The following is a 20,020-nucleotide window of genomic DNA, read 5'->3' as shown; positions in this document are numbered from 1 at the left end:
GTGTGACGGTGACATCCACCACAGCCGAGTGTAGGAATCGTTATTGGTGTTTATTGGGGCTATACATCGATCCAATAGTGAAAATCAGTCCCCCAAATGTAACCCTATAGGCCAGGAGTCTACCCTTCTGCTCAGCAAACTTATGGAGGATCTCTCCCTTAAACGTTTTGGATACCAAAATTGCAACCCCAGCGGTCTTAGTGGTATTGCAGGAGAAGAGTTGCGTGGGGAATTTATGGGAGCGCATCCTCTGGCAGTCTTTGGCTAGGAGGTGAGTCTCCTGCAGGAGACAAATGTCTGCGTGGGTATTCTCCAATAAGGAAAGGACCGCCCTTCTCTTGACAGGGTTATTCAATCCCTTCACGTTAAGGGTAACTACTGTGAAAGCCGTCATCTGTGGGGGTAAAACCAAGGTAGAAGCAGTGTGTCACGGCCTAAAAGAGGTGGGTGCGGTGTAGACAATGGATAGTAGCACAGCAAGGCTGTGATGACTGGCACAATAGCACTGGACGGTCCCCGTGACTCCCCCCCCAATTCCCATCAAACGCCCCCCAAGCTGCCCATCCTCCCCCTCCCCCTTCCCCAAACACCCTCTACACCCCAACAAACCCCTCATGCAACCAACCCGGCGCCCTCCTCCCACGCCCCCCAACAAACCCCTGAAGTCTAAACAAATGTCAGTCCCAGTCATGCCCTCGGGCAAGCCTGTGGTGAGTTACCAGTGTGGACGTCCGGCCACTTACCCCCTCTCCCTCTTCCCCCCCAACCCCCGCCCTCCAAGACCCGAACCTGCTTCTCCAGTAAGGCTGTGGTGTTCTCCCCCCGGAGCGTCATTATGCTGTAAGAGCCACATCACCGTTGGAGGTGTTGCTTCTGGCCGCCTCGGAGACTGCATCCGCCATGTTGGCTCTAATGGTGGGCGAGTCCGGCCTTCTGGGGTTGGCCAACCCTCGTCTCCGTGACACCCTCTGCCACCCGTCTCTGGGGCCGCGCCTCTGGCTCGACGTGTTCGTGTCTTCCTCCTCCGCCGTGATCCCCAGAACCTCACAGGTTTCCTGAAGTGATCTAAGTTGATGCATCGCGCCATTCCATTGAAAGATAAGGCGGAAGGGGTGACCCCAGGCATAGGGTGTTGCGTGCTCTCTCAGGAAGTCCGTGGCGATCTTGAATGATTTCCGTTTTTGAAGAGTAATGGCGGACAAGTCCTGATACAGTCCCACAGAGTGGCCACAGAAAGTGAACGTGGACTGTTTCCGGGCCTCAGCCATGATGCGTTCCTTCAGTGGGAAATCCAGGAGGAAGGCCAAGATGTCCAGAGGGGGTGCCGATGCTCATCGTGGCGGGCCCACTCGGTGCACTCTATCAATCCTGACCGGGAATTCAGGTGGTTCACCCAGGATAGCTCGGAACAAGTCTCTCAGGTAGCCAGCTATATCTGAGCCTTCATCCGAGGACGGAACCCCCCGGACTCGAATATTCTTTCGCCTAGAGCGGTTCTCAAGGTCCTCATTGTGCATTTGCAGATCTAAGTGCTGTTCTCTGAGGCGCAACACCTCTTGTTGCAGGAGGACTAACTCCTCATCAATACGGTGGTTCGTGCCCTCCACCGTGGCCACTCGCTCCCCGATCTCTTCTACCTCTCTGCGCACCTCCCGAACCTCACCCACCACTTCCTGTTTTAGCGTCTGAAAGTCGTCTCTGAGGGTGCTGAATAGTGACTCAAGGAACGATCTGGTGACCGGCGGTTCTCCTCCATTCGCACCCTGCGATCCTCCGGCAGGGCTTGCTGATAGCGGCCCCCTATCCCCTCTTTGCTGGGATCTGCTGAGCATGTTGGGGAGAGTGCGTTCTCCCCGCTTGGCGCCTCTGCCCGACGCCATCTTGGAGTGAGTGCGGGCCAGGTCTCCCGTCCCCTTCTACTCGAAGTGTCTCGGTCCGCCGGTGGTGCCCTAGATCAGATAAGGGACTGGTGATCGCCACCGGCAACTGCACCAAGCAGTGCCTGGGGATAGCACCTCAGGGTACATCACGCTAGGCTCCAGACGTGGTCGCTATGACGGGATGTTCACTCCTCCTATAGGCCTCGCCGGTTTCCGTCTGTCGCGGGCTCCACTCGGCCCGGATGGTATCACCGGCGATCGTCTCCTCCTTATGCCCCCGATCACTCCTGAAGGGAGAGGCGCTGTGGATCCCTCCGGTAACGTGCAAGACTCCCCAGCCACAGCTGTCAACAGAGGCCTCTCAGGGCGAGACCGCCATCTTCCACCTCCGTCTAATTTCGTTGTGCGTCACAGAGCCAATGGCCAAGAATCGCTCTGGCATTGACAGTACAAGCTGCGGGGCCAGAGGACGCCGGTTTTGCTGTGGTCCTCGGCGTCCACGAAGCCGTAGAGTCTTGCCACTGGAGGGGCTGGGGAGGGAAGGCTCCGCGCGAGTCCCGGGGCCCACTCCCTTGCTGCTCCGATACTCTCCCGGTGGGCGGTCATACGAGTAGGCTGGGACTCGCGCACCGCACCCTGCCGCTCCTACGGGGCTGATCCGGTGGTCCCGCCAGGCACTCAAGACCTCCCAGTCGTAGCGCTGCAGTATCTTCTCCAGCTGCGCACTCCCAGCGGCAATGGGCGCGACGTGCGTCCGGTCGACGTGCTCTGGGATCGGCCTCCTCCTCTTCACGCTTCCCGGGCCGGACCTCCGACACCGTCCGACGGGCTACCCTGAGGCTAAACGGAGGCTAGGACTCGACCAGCGTCTTCTCCTCAGGTTCCTCCGCCTCTCCCCGTGCGGTTAAGCTCCGGTGGGGGGAGAAAAGCTATATTTCAGGGCTCGGGCCTAGTCGGGTCGGGGAGCTGCGAGAAGAAGCGTCCTCTAACTCCGTCATCTTGGCCACGCCCCTCGATACACTTTTAAAAACAGATCCACTCATGTCATTTTGGAAGCGAGCAAGCAAGGTGATTCATGTGTGCTTGGGTAGTGACACCTGCTTGTGCATACGTCATCACAGATACATGCATACAAAATGAAAGGGCACGTCATTGCACCTTTTATCATCTGTGTATTCATGATGTACAGTGTACTGCATGAACAAAAGCAGTAGGAGACCTACTGGCTTTGTCAATGCTTGTTTTACACTGCAGCTCATGTACCTCTTAGGAACAGCAGTTTCAACACCACCACTGAGTGAATACAGGGATGGCAAACTACTGTCACTTGCGTTTCTCCATCACTGCATCTGCTGCTGGCCGCAAGGATTCGGAGAAAGAAAGTAGAGGTGGGCGAGCCAACAAATTAACAGAGAGAGCCAGGCCAGAGCCGAGGCTCTTGAGCTGAGCTGAGTCTTGAAATTATTTGTGATATAAATCAAGCGAAAAAGATCATGTATAAGATGATTATATCTCTCGCAAAATAAATATATATATATATATATATATATATATATATATATATATATATATATATATATATATATATATATATATATATATATATATATATTCACTGAAAAAACCATAGGTTTCACACCAGTTATAGTTAGGAATTAGCATTTAAAAAACCTATTAAATTCACTGAAAAAACCATAGGTTTCACACCAGTTATAGTTAGCTGGAAATTTTACTGATATAAAACCATTGAAATTCCCACGTTATAGTTAGTCGGACTCACTATAACTTGCGCGTGCAATGCACTGCTGATGACATCACATATTACATCACTCATGACATGGTCAGTGACATCACTCATGACATCACTGATGACACCATCCAGTGAATATGTGCCTTTCTGAAAAAGTAAATATTAGTGAGTAATGTTTAAATATTTAAATATATATATTAGTGTTTTACTTTGTGTATAAGTGGCTACATGTGTTGGTAAGTAGCTACATGCGTATGTATATGGGTTATTAGATGTTTCTCTTAGTATCAGTATGAGTGTCTATATGGTTTGGTGGGGGTATTACTTAGCACATAGATGCATGAGTGACTGACTCTCTGTTTCTATGTTTTGAAGACAGCATATGTACAGGACTGTATGGGTGGATGAGTGTCTATATGTGTTTGTTAGTGAGTGAATGACTGTCTCACTAGTGTCTTTATCAGTAACTACATATGTTTTAATCTAGTATATATGAATATTGATGTATATAAGTGAGTATATGTGAGAGTAAGAGATTGTAAGAGTTCCTGTTTAAATAAGTATGTGTTTCTATAAGTGATTGTTTAAGAGAATAAATATGTGTAATTTTAAATAGAAGTAAGGTGGAAGTGTGTGTATAACTCTATATTCAAATAAATGGATGTCCAATAGTTTATCTGCACGTGTGAATATGTGTGTGAGTAACTTTTGGATGAATGTCGGTGTGTAACAGGATGTATAGGTGTATCACTTCATATGATGAGTGAGTATATGTATGAGTGACTATATAAAACTATTGGTGAATGAGTGGATGTGTATATAGATAGTGGAATTACTGAATTGCTTGTTGTAACTGATATAGGTATCTCCATTTTTTTAAAAATTTCAGTTTCTATTTTTGAATATGTGTCTCAAGGGTTACATTATAGTGAAAGGAGGTCTGTCACTATGTCACAAGGATGGTGTCATGAGTGATGTCACTGACCATGTCATGAGTGATGTAATATGTGATGTCATCAGCAGTGCATTGCACGCGCAAGTTATAGTGAGTCCGACTAACTATAACGTGGGAATTTCAATGGTTTTATATCAGTAAAATTTCCAGCTAACTATAACTGGTGTGAAACCTATGGTTTTTTCAGTGAATTTAATAGGTTTTTTAAATGCTAATTCCTAACTATAACTGGTGTGAAACCTATGGTTTTTTCAGTGAATTTCATAGGTTTTTTAAATGCTAATTCCTAACTATAACTGGTGTGAAACCTTTGGTTTTTTCAGTGAATTTCATAGGTTTTTTTAATGCTAATTCCTAACTTTTTATATAGACTCATACCTATGTGTTTTTTAGTGAATTGCTAAAGTATGTTTTTGTAAAAATGAACACTATAATGTATATTGAGATAATATTTTTAATTTAAAATATTTTTTTTTATATTTCGCTTTCGGTGCGCGCACCGGTGCGCGTACCGTCAGCGCACTAACAAAAAAAAAGAAAAAAAAATGAAGGAGGGACTGTGTAATAGATAGTAAGACAGATAAAAAGTGTAAAAGGAAGTAACTGAGAAAAGAAAAATGAATAAGGGAGCAAAAGAAAGAAGAAATAGGAAGAAGACTAAAGCAGAGGTTAAGGGAGATTGTAAATGGATGTTGAAAGTAAAAAGAAGGACAGTTAAGTATGGGAATGTCAGGTAGTGACGGAATCAGAGGAAAAGAATAGCAGTGATTGAGGGAAAGTAAATATCAGTGAATATAAGTAAAAAGGGGTGAAAGAGGGTACATGTAAGTGAATAAGGGTAACACATGGGGAGTAATAGAGACAAACAAGAGAGAGAGTAAAAGAAGGACTGTCACAAAGGGACTAAGTGAACCAGTAAAAAAGGTAAGTGAAGGAGTGTGCATAGGCAGAAGTACTGAAAGAAATTGAATGTGGTCGGAAGTAAACATGGAACAAAAGAATAAGTGAGGGAAGCAAAGTAAGGAAATAGGGGTGCGGTAGGGTGACAGAAAAATAGTGAAAATAAAACAAAAGGTGATAACAAAAAAGATTTTGTAAACACACTTACCATATAATCAATGCAAACTTGTATCTATGAAAGATAAAAGAAAAAACACGTTATAATTTCTTAAAAATATATAATAAAATAGAAACAACAGTTCATGAGGTTTAAAAATCTACAAAAGTTTACTAAGAAATGATGCAATAGTGAAGGATACAAAAACAGAAAGAAAGTAATGTAGAAAGAGAAAAAAAAAGGAAAAAGAAATAGAAAGAGAACAAATTCCTAAAGGTAAATAAGATACTAAAAGAATGTAAGATATCAAATCAAAATCAGTAAAGATAAGAAAATAAAAGAAAAATGAGTGAAAAGGAGAGAAGTCTGATTGAGAAACTATAAATAAAAAAGAGGAATAGAAGATGATTGAGAGTGAGTGAAGTAAAGTAACAGAGTGAAGGGATGAAAGGAATGAAGTTAGTATAGAACGATGGATAAAACAGGAGTGAGAGAGTAAGTACACAGAAAGACAAAAGGAAGAACTAAGTGAACTACAGTACAATGGATGCGAAAGAAAAAAAAAGGAGAAAAAGAAAGAGAGGGTTAGGAAACTAAAGCAGTGGTACTGTGAGAATATGAAAAAGATAAAAAGTGGTGGAAGGAACAGAGGAAATGCAGACAGTTCCTATTAGATTAAGAAGTTGTGAATGAAGTGCACTAAAGAAACAGCGATGAAAAAAGAGTGTAAATTAGTAAAGAGAGGTAAATAAGGGTGAAAAAGAAAATGAGTATAAGACAATGTGAACACAATATAAATTACACAATGCAAACTACACAATAACTTCTACAATATGTTACATTATTTATTTTTGCTGTTCTCAGAATATATTGAATTTCACTTAAATTAGTGAGATCAAAGTCTTCATCATATAACAGCGGGAAAAAAAAAACACAATCTAAAAGATTGTGTTTAAAAAAACCCATTCAAACATACATCTCATATAAGTACACTAATCTTTGATTCACTTACTTTTCCGTGAGACCAAATTGCAGATAGTGAAGGTCCTTTTGGTGGAAAAAAGTCTGCTGTGCTCTATAACTTCCATTTCATCGACTTCCTATGAAAAAAGATCTAACAACATCATATGTTACACTTTCCTCACGGCCAATTTGTGTCAGATATATCAGTATTTTTTACTTTGAGATCCACTTAAAGTATCTACATGAGATTGCAGATAGTGAAGGTCCTTTTGGTGAAAAAAAGTCTGCTGTGCTCTATAACTTCGATTTCATCAACTTCTAACAACATCATATCTTACATTTTCCTCACGGCCAATTTGTGTCAGATATATCAGTATTTTTTACTTTGAGATCCACTTAAAGTATCTACATGAGATAAATAATTTCAAATATTAGATTAACTAACTAACTAACTAACTTTTATTAACTATTCCCGTCTTCAAAGGCCAATTCCCTTTACTAAAACTTTGGTTTTAAAAACACTAGATAAGAATTTGTAGAGTCATAAGGCAAACGTTGTTTATAAGTTAAATGAGAATCATTGCAGTAACTCCATCCATTTTCAGATTTTAAGTAGCATGTATAATGTCCTGAGGTGGTCGAAGATCCATCATGATAAATAATAGCTTCAGTTGTAAAGGTCCTTCCAGAAATTGATAACTGAGAAGCCACAAAATTTTTGATAGAAGTTGTCAATTTAGTTCCATCAGGTCTACATCGTTGGAAAACTAAAATAATATACTGCCCATACCTTTGTATAAATAATGTGGACAGCATTGTACAGTTACATTGGGTACACACCATATTATGATCTGCTGCTTTAACTAGATTTTTAAAAGACACTGATTTACAGTCTGGTAAAGTCAAATATATAAATCTTTCAGTGTCTATTGTAGTAGTACTTGATAAACTACAATTGTGGCAGTCATGCTGCCATTGATAAGAAAGACTGAAAAGATTATCTACATCTACACCTTCATCTTCCAAAACACCAAACATATACATTAAAAATTCCTGACAATCCTGCTGAATGTTCTGTGAAAATTTATCTTGACCAGAACACAAATCTAAAATATTTCGAATTTCTGTTACACTTTCTATTTGTGCTGTAACACTGCTACATTTCTGAAACACAGAATTCAATAAACCACACAATCTTTGATCCCGATTTTCAACAATCTGTTCTTGTAAACTTTTAAGAAAAAAAACAACATTAACCACTACATTAGCATAGCAGTTGACACCAGAACTGTTTTCAAACTGAAATCCAACAACATTTTCTCCACAATTCTTTTTCTTCCTGTTTTCAATTACAGTTTTCTCTACTTTTTGTCTTTTTGCAACTACCTCACTACAATTATCCTCATTTCTTCTTTTTCGGCCTACCACACGTTTTTCAAACAGAGGATATTGAGGCAAATGTGGAGCATACTCTCTTCTTAACCTATTGTATTCTTTAACACAATCTAGATCGGCAGAAATCTTTGTCTCATCACACGCAATCAAGTACAATCCTGATAAAGTTCTGACTCGAGATAATGCCACATATGCCATACCCTCTTTAAACACAGATCTTCCAATGTTCACCAATGCACTATCTACACTTAAACCTTGAGATTTATGAATTGTCACCGCATACGCCAAACAAACAGGAAACTGTTTTCGGCGAACATATAAGTCTTTTACAAGTAAAAATCTAGCAGAACAACGACTTATTTGTTGTACTTGTTCAATGCCATCAAATTTTATTTTTAAAAATTCAATTCCATCTCTATTTCTGTAATTCACAAAATCAACAACATAACCCATTGCTCCATTTACCAGACCGCTTTCAACATTTAAATTCCTTCTCAAAATGATACGACAATTTAAACACACATTCAGAGTCTTTTCAAAACCAGCTGTTTTTGAAATACTTTTCTCCAATGAATGCAATTTAGTTTTCAAATTTTCTGACAAAACAATTGTTGCACCCATATGCTCTATTTTATCTATTGCTTCCAGTTTCACAATCTCTTCATTTTCTAAGTCTAACATTTTTTGATTGAAGATGGAACATTCTTGCAGAGTTGGCATCAAACATATCCCAGATTTCTTCTCAGTCATTTTTTTAAAAATATTCTCTGGAAGAATGTTTTCATTTGCATACAAATTTGAAATTAATCGACTATGCAAAGCTTTTTTCCCTTTCTCAGTCATTTTTCCAATTCTTACATCTTGTAGAATATTTTTATAATCTTCATCCTTGGCCTGTCGCATATTTTGAAGCAGTTCAGCATATTTAAAATTTAGCCATATATTAACATTTCCAATGCTTCCAAGGGACTTCCTGGTATCTTCATGCGTGAGCATTTTAAACACTGGTTGTCCTTTTACTGGAGTCAACTGCAATAGATCTCCAAAAACAATAATGTGTTTTCCTCCAAATAACACATCATAGTCTGTTTTAAGAATTTCTTGCATTCTCAAATGCACAAAAGCAAGCATTAGATTTGAGACCATGCTTACTTCATCTATGATAAGAAGTTTCATTTTCTTCAAGACTCTTGAAACTTCAGAACACGCATCTCCAGATAGCTTGTTGTAATGCAATTTATTATCATGTTCAACTGGCAGCATCAATAAACGATGTAGAGTAATCCCTTTAATGTTATGTGCTGCCAGACCAGTTGGAGCAGTTACAACACAAGACAGTGGTGAATCAGTCCTTTTCTGCAGATAACTTGCAACGGCTTTAATTAGAAAACTTTTTCCTGTCCCCGCTTCTCCACTTACATACAGTCGGACAGGGTCAAATAATATACATGAGCACTCTTTTTTCTCATGTCTGAATCCATGTTCAATCTGCTCTGTGACTTCATCATATATCTTTTTCTGCTCAATGTTTAGTTGCGTTACCAAATCTTCTAAGTTAACTCCATCCTCTTGAGCTTGTTCCATAGCTCTTTCCACCTCATCCATGGCAGTGGCAGCTTCATTTTGGATAATTGGTCCTCCTAGTGGATCCTGGCTCAATGAAGTAGAACTCTGACTATCTTGAGAACTGTTTCTAGCTATCTCTTCAGCAATTGTGGTTTCTTGCTCCATTTCTTCATTCAACATTTGCAGATAATTTAGAAAAATAGGACATTCTATGGTATCCTTAGTTGCATTAAAAGAGTCTTCATAACAGAGAAAATCTCCAAGTAGTTCCTCTTCTGTACGCCATGGCTTAAAGAGTTGCAAAAGAGCTAAATAGTAAAATTCTCTTTTGTCTGGAACTTCACAACTCAATTTTCGATGATTAATCAAATGGCCTTTTTTCTGCTTCACTAGACATCCTTCATAGCCAATGAGTGCATATTTTCCATTATTGATATCTTCTGTGATGTTCCTCTTATAACTGTAGTTTTGAAGAACTTCATACAAACATGTGTTCTCAAGGTGAGTACTTCTATTTGGATAGTATGTATCCAACATATTTGTCTTCAAAATATCTGTACTGTTTGGTTCTTTTTCCGCCAAATATTCAATTTCTTGTACAGATTTCAAAACTCGGTTTCGTGTTGCAGCAAGACCAAGACTCACCCAAATGATTGTTCTTGATTTGGCATAGAGACTTGCTGATGATAACCGATCAGAACATTCATATGCTCCAATTTCTCGATGCGACAACATCTTCAGACTGAAACTGTATAATTTCTTGCTTAGACTCTTTTCATGTGAAATGTCCTCCCACATTTCCTTCAGTTCTGTCTTTTCTTTTTTGGTGATGTAAGATGTCACATATCGAGCCACAGCAATAGAGTTGTCAGCAACGAACTGAATATCCATGTTAGCATTCCACATGGACAAAATCACTGGGTTGTAATCGTTGATGTACTTAGATTCTTCATTTCTTTTCAAATTATATGTGTTTTTGGGAGATTTTCTCGTCACAGTATGTCGTAGAGATGACATCAAATTATTTACTCTTCCTTTAGAAATCACTGGTCGAGGAAATGCAAAACGACATTTCGTGTAGTACTTTTCCTTGTTTTTAAATTTTCGACGACAGTACTTTCCACAACGATGAGATTGAAAACGTAAAACTTGTTGCCTTAAATTGTTTTCTTCAGTAGATTTTGGAACAGCACATGTTGAATACTCTTCAATGAAACTCATCACTGTTTCATCTGAATCTGATCCAAATTTGGGTGCATCTTTAATCCACAACAACATATGTATATGAGGAGCACCTCTCGCTTGATATTCCTTCCTCCAAAAGAAATCCAAAACCTCTCCAAGGGGAGGATTTTTTTTGTTGGTAATAAAAGACATCATAGCTTCAAATCTATGATTAAAATATCTGCAAACATTCACTGGATCTAAAGAACACAGTTCTCCTGGTGTTTTCAATTCTATATTTGGTATGTTTTCATTTGCCTCTCGTAGAAATTGAAGTAAATCGTCCCAGGCATACTCAGCACAGCTAAGAGTGAGGAACCATGTAGGAGTTCCTAAGTTTCTTAGCATACATTTCAATTCTCCATGACGACGAAACCAATACTCGTTGGTTCCACGTTGACATGCCATGAGATTGATTAGCTGAGATTCCAAAATACTGTCTTGCAGATTAACTTTCTCCATAAAGTCCCTTGCACATACATTTTGCAAATGAGGTCCACTTTTTAATATATGATTAACTGCATAAGAAAGCCCAGACAAATCACTTTCAAACAGTAGATGAAATAAATATGGAATGCATTGACGAAACCTTGGATCTTCTGCATATAATCTTAGAGTCCGGTATTCAGCTGCAGGAATTTGAACTGGTCGATCATCATATCGTCCACCACAACCTGTTGGAAATAATTGTGGAAAACAACGAGCTTCCAAACTTTCTTCCCATACACTAATGGGACTTCCTTTTGCTGCCTTCATTTGAAACAAGTCAATTGCATTTCCCATTACTTCTTTGGAATGCAAAGGATGAACAGTATAATGTTCATATATTTCTTCAGTTCTAGACACATCAACTTTTTCAATTTGACCAACTGAAGAATCACTATCTTCTTCTGTAGCTGTTTCCTCTACTCCAACACTTACATGTTTGTAGTACTCATTGTTTTTAACTAAATACAACGTTGCCTTCTTGACTTTTTTAACATCCACTAAATCTTGCCAAATTTTCTTACTCTTTGTTGGAACCCCATTAACTAGAATAACTAAAGGATCTTCTTCTACTCTTTCTACACCAATTGTATTAATATTTTTCTTTACATCTAGAGGCAAATAAACAACTCTTCCCTTTAATCCTCTCAGTAAATCTGATGGAGGCAATTTCCCTGTCTTAGGCTCCATGCGAACAATAGCCTGAAAAGGATGGACACATTGAATCAAAATAGATTCATAAGTATTTAGATCCATCAATTCAGAAGGAATATCTATCAACTGAAGATTATTATAAACTGCTCTTGCAGGCATTCTATTTTCATTTAATTTTTTCAAACAATAAGTGCAAATACGCTGATCCAAACTCAAATCAAAAGAATTCTCCACCAACAAATAACTTACAAAATCCTCCCATTCACTATTATTTTCCAATTCACTTTTTGCATATAAATCAACTAACCTAGTCTGAATTTTATAATGAGTCCGTCGACAACACACACAAGTTACATTAGGCCTCTCACTTGATTTCACCTTAAACTTGATAATTTCCTCATCAAACTTTTCAATACTTGAAATTTGTCCATTATCTTCTGCATTACCATCCATTACTATATCTATTTCTACACTGTCCTCTTTGTTCCCAAAATAACAAAACTCAATTTCTTCACAAATAGTCTTCACATCCACTTCAGATCCATGCAAAAGAGCACTATTTAACTGTTTAAGCTTAAGTGCAGGACTTTTTGCATAATACAACTTCCTCACTAATTTCCTTACGTTATTATGATGCACTGCTAACATCCTAAAATGATGAAAAACACTCCGACAAACTTTTCTAGAAAGACATGCTAGTGAATGCCCTTGCAAACCTGTGCTTTCTCTCACTCTGCAAGGATCTAACTCTTGCAGGATCTTCATTTTTTGTTTGAGACTTTTTTTACTATATGTACGTAAGAAATTTCGAAGCAAATCAATTGATTCCTGTCGCACACTACAAATACTACTGCATTTCCATGTGTACACTGGACCCTTAGTACGTCTCCCTAAAACTTCATCAGCTAAGACCTCTTCTGCATCTCTAGATACAAGTTTCTCTTTTTCCATCACACAACTATCTTTCACCTCATATGCACGACCACTGGTGTCAACTGCATGCACCAAATCATTTTCCTGAAAGTAACTCTCCTCATTAAAAAAAGGCTCAGAACTTGAACTATGCATCCATTCACCAGAAAATACTTCACAAAAATTACTCCGATTAATAATTCTTTTCCATCTACTGTTCGATTTGAAAACATCCATTGCCTTATTAAGTATCCTAATTCTATTGATTATTAAAATAAATAATTTTTTCTTAACTTCAAAAGCCTGATCAACAATCTTTTCTACACTTTTCTTTTTCTTGTAAAAAGCAGCTTTTAGTTTACTTTTCTTTTCATTTTTTAGCAAATTTAAAACTACCCTATTGCGAAACATTCGCCTACGAATGTCCCTAAAAACATTTACCCTTCTATTGCTAACCATTCTCTTCTCTCCTGGTCCAATGGAAACATTTTTTGTGGGCTTCTCTTTCCTTTTTAGATTTGTTGACTTTTTCTGTATATTCACATTAGCAATTTCATTTTTTTTCCTACGACATATGTTGCGAAGAAAAGACTTAATTGGCTTACCAGAAGCTTTTCTGGTGTTTTTTGAAGTAGTTGTTGAAGAGGATTCCATAAACTCTGTTGTTGATGTTCTCCTTTTCCGTATGGTATTTTTGATATTTCTTTGCCTTGAAGGCATTTTTGCTTCCTTTTCAGAAGTTGATTTGAATCTGTTGTTCTGTTAAAAAAACACATGAAAGACCACTATTAGCAAACAACAAAGTAATGTTAAAAAGCAAACAATATAAACAATAAATTGCAACATATTTAAGTTTATACAATAGCAACACATGGCTTTATTTTTAAAGGCCTTGCGCCACCAGTGCGTCACTTATTACCCATGTTTAAAGTCAAGCATCAGCTGCACATGGCATTCATAAATAAGGGCCAAATGCAAATACCAATCAATTGCACCCAAAAATCGATTTTTCAATAACATGTAAGAAACACTGCGCAAAACCTAAGTACAACCACTCAATATCATCAAACAAAGTCAGGGTCTGATTTATAAAGGCCTTGCGCCACCAGTGCGTCACTTATTACCCATGTTTAAAGTTTTGCATCGGCTGCACATGGCAATCATAAATAAGGGCCAAATACATATACCAATCAATTGCACCCAAAAATCGATTTTTGAATAACATGTAAGAAACACTGTGCAGAACCTATGTACAACCAATCAATATCATCAAACAAAGTCAGGGCCTTATTTATGAAAGCCTTGCGCCACCAGTGTGTCACTTATTACCCATGTTTAAAGTCATGCATCAGTTGCACATGGCAATCATAAATAAGGGCCAAATACATATACCAATCAATTGCACCCAAAAATCGATTTTTCAATAACATGTAAGAAACACGGCGCAGAACCTATGTACAACCAATCAATATCATCAAACAAAGTCAGGGCCTTATTTATGAAAGCCTTGCGCCACCAGTGCGTCACTTATTACCCATGTTTAAAGTCATGCATCAGCTGCACATGGCAATCATAAATAAGGGCCAAATACATATACCAATCAATTGCACCCAAAAATCGATTTTTCAATAACATGTAAGAAACACGGCGCAGAACCTAAGTACAACCACTCAATATCATCAAACAAAGTCAGGGCCTTATTTATGAAAGCCTTGCGCCACCAGTGGGTCACTTATTACCCATGTTTAAAATCATGCATCAGTTGCACATGGCAATCATAAATAAGGGCCAAATACATATACCAATCAATTGCACCCAAAAATCGATTTTTCAATAACATGTAAGAAACACGGCGCTGAACCTAAGTACAACCACTCAATATCATCAAACAAAGTCAGGGCCTTATTTATGAAAGCCTTGCGCCACCAGTGCGTCACTTATTACCCATGTTTAAAGTCATGCATCAGTTGCACATGGCAATCATAAATTAGGGCAAAATACATATACCAATCAATTGCACCCAAAAATCGATTTTTCAATAACATGTAAGAAACACGGCGCAGAACCTAAGTACAACCAATCAATATCATCAAACAAAGTCAGGGCCTTATTTATGAAAGCCTTGCGCCACCAGTGCGTCACTTATTACCCATGTTTAAAATCATGCATCAGTTTCACATGGCAATCATAAATAAGGGCCAAATACATATACCAATCAATTGCACCCAAAAATCGATTTTTGAATAACATGTAAGGAACACTGCACAGAACCTAAGTACAACCACTCAATATCATCAAACAAAGTCAGGCCTTATTTATGAAAGCCTTGCGCCACCAGTGCGTCACTTATTACCCATGTTTAAAGTCATGCATCAGCTGCACATGGCAATCATAAATAAGGGCCAAATACATATACCAATCAATTGCACCCAAAAATCGATTTTTGAATAACATGTAAGAAACACTGTGCAGAACCTATGTACAACCAATCAATATCATCAAACAAAGTCAGAGCCTTATTTATGAAAGCCTTGCGCCACCAGTGCGTCACTTATTACCCATGTTTAAAGTCATGCATCAGCTGCACATGGCAATCATAAATAAGGGCCAAATACATATACCAATCAATTGCACCCAAAAATCGATTTTTGAATAACATGTAAGGAACACTGCACAGAACCTAAGTACAACCACTCAATATCATCAAACAAAGTCAGGCCTTATTTATGAAAGCCTTGCGCCACCAGTGCGTCACTTATTACCCATGTTTAAAGTCATGCATCAGTTGCACATGGCAATCATAAATAAGGGCCAAATACATATACCAATCAATTGCACCCAAAAATCGATTTTTGAATAACATGTAAGGAACACTGCACAGAACCTAAGTACAACCACTCAATATCATCAAACAAAGTCAGGCCTTATTTATGAAAGCCTTGCGCCACCAGTGCGTCACGTATTACCCATGTTTAAAGTCATGCATCAGCTGCACATGGCAATCATAAATTAGGGCAAAATACATATACCAATCAATTGCACCCAAAAATCGATTTTTGAATAACATGTAAGGAACACTGCACAGAACCTAAGTACAACCACTCAATATCATCAAACAAAGTCAGGCCTTATTTATGAAAGCCTTGCGCCACCAGTGCGTCACTTATTACCCATGTTTAAAGTCATGCATCAGTTGCACATGGCAATCATAAATAAGGGCCAAATACATATACCAATCAATTGCACCCAAAAATCGATTTTTGAATAACATGTAAGAAACACTGCGCAAAACCTAAGTACAACCACTCAATATCATCAAACAAAGTCAGGGCCTTATTTATGAAAGCCTTGCGCCACCAGTGCGTCACTTATTACCCATGTTTAAAATCATGCATCAGTTTCACATGGCAATCATAAATAAGGGCCAAATACATATACCAATCAATTGCACCCAAAAATCGATTTTTGAATAACATGTAAGGAACACTGCACAGAACCTAAGTACAACCACTCAATATCATCAAACAAAGTCAGGCCTTATTTATGAAAGCCTTGCGCCACCAGTGCGTCACTTATTACCCATGTTTAAAGTCATGCATCAGTTGCACATGGCAATCATAAATAAGGGCCAAATACATATACCAATCAATTGCACCCAAAAATCGATTTTTGAATAACATGTAAGGAACACTGCACAGAACCTATGTACAACCAATCAATATCATCAAACAAAGTCAGAGCCTTATTTATGAAAGCCTTGCGCCACCAGTGCGTCACTTATTACCCATGTTTAAAGTCATGCATCAGCTGCACATGGCAATCATAAATAAGGGCCAAATACATATACCAATCAATTGCACCCAAAAATCGATTTTTGAATAACATGTAAGGAACACTGCACAGAACCTAAGTACAACCACTCAATATCATCAAACAAAGTCAGGCCTTATTTATGAAAGCCTTGCGCCACCAGTGCGTCACTTATTACCCATGTTTAAAGTCATGCATCAGTTGCACATGGCAATCATAAATTAGGGCAAAATACATATACTAATCAATTGCACCCAAAAATCGATTTTTCAATAACATGTAAGAAACACGGCGCAGAACCTAAGTACAACCAATCAATATCATCAAACAAAGTCAGGGCCTTATTTATGAAAGCCTTGCGCCACCAGTGCGTCACTTATTACCCATGTTTAAAATCATGCATCAGTTTCACATGGCAATCATAAATAAGGGCCAAATACATATACCAATCAATTGCACCCAAAAATCGATTTTTGAATAACATGTAAGGAACACTGCACAGAACCTAAGTACAACCACTCAATATCATCAAACAAAGTCAGGGCCTTATTTATGAAAGCCTTGCGCCACCAGTGCGTCACTTATTACCCATGTTTAAAGTCATGCATCAGCTGCACATGGCATTCATAAATAAGGGCCAAATACATATACCAATCAATTGCACCCAAAAATCGATTTTTCAATAACATGTAAGAAACACTGCACAGAACCTAACTACAACCACTCAATATCATCAAACAAAGTCAGGGCCTCATTTATAAAAGCCTGGCGCCACCAGTGCATCACTTATTACCCATGTTTAAAGTCATGCATCAACTGCACATGGCAATCATAAAAAAGGCCAAATAAAAATACCATTCATTTGCACCCAAAATCGATTTTTAAATAACATGTAAAAAACACTGCGCAGGACTTATATACTAACATACAATTTCACTTCTAAAACATAACTATCTGCTTCCAAATATTCTCCATAGAGAAAATAAATCTCTATCTAAATTAAATGAATCATTACTTACCTTTAGAAATGCTTTTGGAGATTGAAAACAGTGTCAGACACACACACCAATTTTTCTTTAGCAGAGGAGAAGGTGTGCTCTCAATACACTGAAACCAAGACTGGCATAGAAAATCTCTATCTTTGTACACATATGCCTTAATTCAACCAATGAAAACTCTTCCCTCACTATTTTCAAACCAACACCCATCCCCCTCTCAAACCTTTCTATCTGTTACCATAGCAACTCCCTCCTAACTGAACTCTAAGGTTCAAAAGTTTATCTTACAATGTTGCAAATTAACTCAGCAAGGATGTTTGACCTGTCAATACAGCAGCCTATACAGGGTATTTTTGCTTTTGGTGACTTTTTTTAAACCATTCAAATTGCTTCTTTCACACAACATAACCATACACCCTAACTTTCAGTTTTCAACTATCTGAATCCACCAATCATTGCTAGTGATTCAAGAGCACAGAAACTCCACAATTATTTTTTTGTGAACTCCTACTGTTCCAACTGCCATTTCATTCCCACACTTCATCTGACTGGACCAGAACCTTCTCACATCATGTACTCTGTTTGGGTTATTGGACATAGCTACATCCACTGGGCTCAAAGGTATGCAGCTAGCAGAAATTTTCATAACCTTGATTTATCAAATGTGGAAATCAAGTGGATTGGCCACAGAGGATTAAAATGTCACCAATTGATACCATTGGTGAAAACCTTTTTGCATCTGCCAGAACCTGACCTTATAATTGTGCACTGTGGTGGAAACGATCTAGGCACATTAACTGGGGTAGGTCTGGAAATGCTATTAAAGGACACCTTTCATCAATTGATGATACTTTTTCCCCACACTGCCTTGGTATATTCCAATATATGCCAAAGACAGAAATGGAACTGGTCCAACCAATTTGGTCCACAATTTGAGAAAGCACGGAAACATGTAAATAAATCTGTTTCTGCTTACATGAGAGACTATGGAATGGGTTCATTATACAATAATAACTTGCGTTACAACATGCAAGACATCTACAGAGGAGATGGAGTGCACTTCTCAGATGAGGGGAATAGAATATTCCTCCTGAATTTAAGAATGTGTATTGGAACCTACTTGTAGGTACCTAAATCAACCACAGAACCCAAAAGCTCTTTTCAGAGCTACCCTAACTCTGATCATTCAAAGCGTTTATTTTTTTCTAACTTTTTTCACTATTTTTCACCAAAGTACGCTTTCGGGTACGCTTAAAGGTGCGCGCACCAGGCGCTACCCCCGCGAAAAATTAAAGAATTTTTTTTTTTTTTTTAACGTTTATGAGCCTCCTAAGCCCCCCTCAGAAAACCTAGAGGGTCAAGAAGTCTCTACAGTTCCCCCTTCTATCCATTCCGAACATTGTTTACCCTCCATCTTGTGTCTCGATTGTTCCGAAACACAAAATGGAGGACTCCCGTAACGCTGCCAGTGCGCGTAAAGGAGCGCGCACCCCTAAGCGCTCGTTAAAAAAAGGTGGGAAAGTAATTTACGGAAAACCCAATGGAGACACTTTCATCAAATATAGAATACGCCCTACTACATAGCAGTCCCTACCATTTGCCCAAATTTGGTGAAATTCCATTGAGACATTTAGGCTACAGGCCTGTCTAAATATCCTGAGGTAAATTACATGACAAAAACACACTTGTAATGTTAGAATTTACAACCAATTAAAAAGTATCTCTCATTTTCTACGATTATTTCCTGACGTTTGATTGGTTAAGTACAACAATATATATAAAAGAAGAGAGGGAAACACAGCCATTTTGACTACTGCTTCCTGAAGTACACTTGAAAACAAATTTCACTGACAACTTCAACTAATTTCTCTAAGGTAACTTCTAATTATGGAAGTATATTGTACACGTTAAGTTTATTTCTTAAAAAATATTCTGTTAGTGATATGCTATCCCTCTTTAATAGTTAGAGATAGAGATAGACTTCTCTGTAATAGTTATGGATTGAGTTAGGCTTCTCTGGTATACTAGCTCTACTAATATAGTTAATTTATATGCAATTTTCAGAAAGAAAATGGAAGGAGAAAATAAGGCAAATGATACTTCTATCAAAGTAAAGGTGGAAAAACCAGAAGATGAAAAAAAAGAAGTTGATTTCATGGATGACTCTTTGGATGAACAGTTTATAGAATGTTTGGAAGAAATTGAATCATGTACATATAATTATGAGGAAATTCCGGACAATATTATGTTAGAAATTTTATTAAATTATGAAAAAGAATCAGAGGAATAAATTTATCTTTAATAATTTCAATTGTTTCAGACAATATTCTTTTTTATATGTAATTCATGAAGTATTACCAAAAATGTTTA

At 38.5% G+C, this 20,020-nt stretch overlaps 1 protein-coding gene across 1 annotated transcript; it reads right to left on the bottom strand.

Moving 5' to 3' along the window:
- Window positions 1-5,568: 5,568 nt before the first annotated feature.
- On the bottom strand, window positions 5,569-17,704 carry LOC147660708 (uncharacterized). The gene is made up of 2 exons (XM_086951519.1): window positions 17,672-17,704; window positions 5,569-13,601 (listed from the first exon to the last, which is right to left on the bottom strand). The coding sequence occupies exon 2, from the start codon at window positions 13,560-13,562 to the stop codon at window positions 7,104-7,106; it is 6,459 nt and encodes a 2,152-aa protein (XP_086807645.1). The 5' UTR covers window positions 13,563-13,601; window positions 17,672-17,704; the 3' UTR covers window positions 5,569-7,103.
- Window positions 17,705-20,020: the final 2,316 nt, after the last annotated feature.

The sequence above is a fragment of the Lissotriton vulgaris genome, unplaced genomic scaffold (assembly GCF_964263255.1).
Source record: "Lissotriton vulgaris unplaced genomic scaffold, aLisVul1.2 SCAFFOLD_13385, whole genome shotgun sequence".
NCBI classification, from domain to species: domain Eukaryota; kingdom Metazoa; phylum Chordata; class Amphibia; order Caudata; family Salamandridae; genus Lissotriton; species Lissotriton vulgaris.
This window is presented reverse-complemented; position numbering and strand designations above follow the sequence as displayed.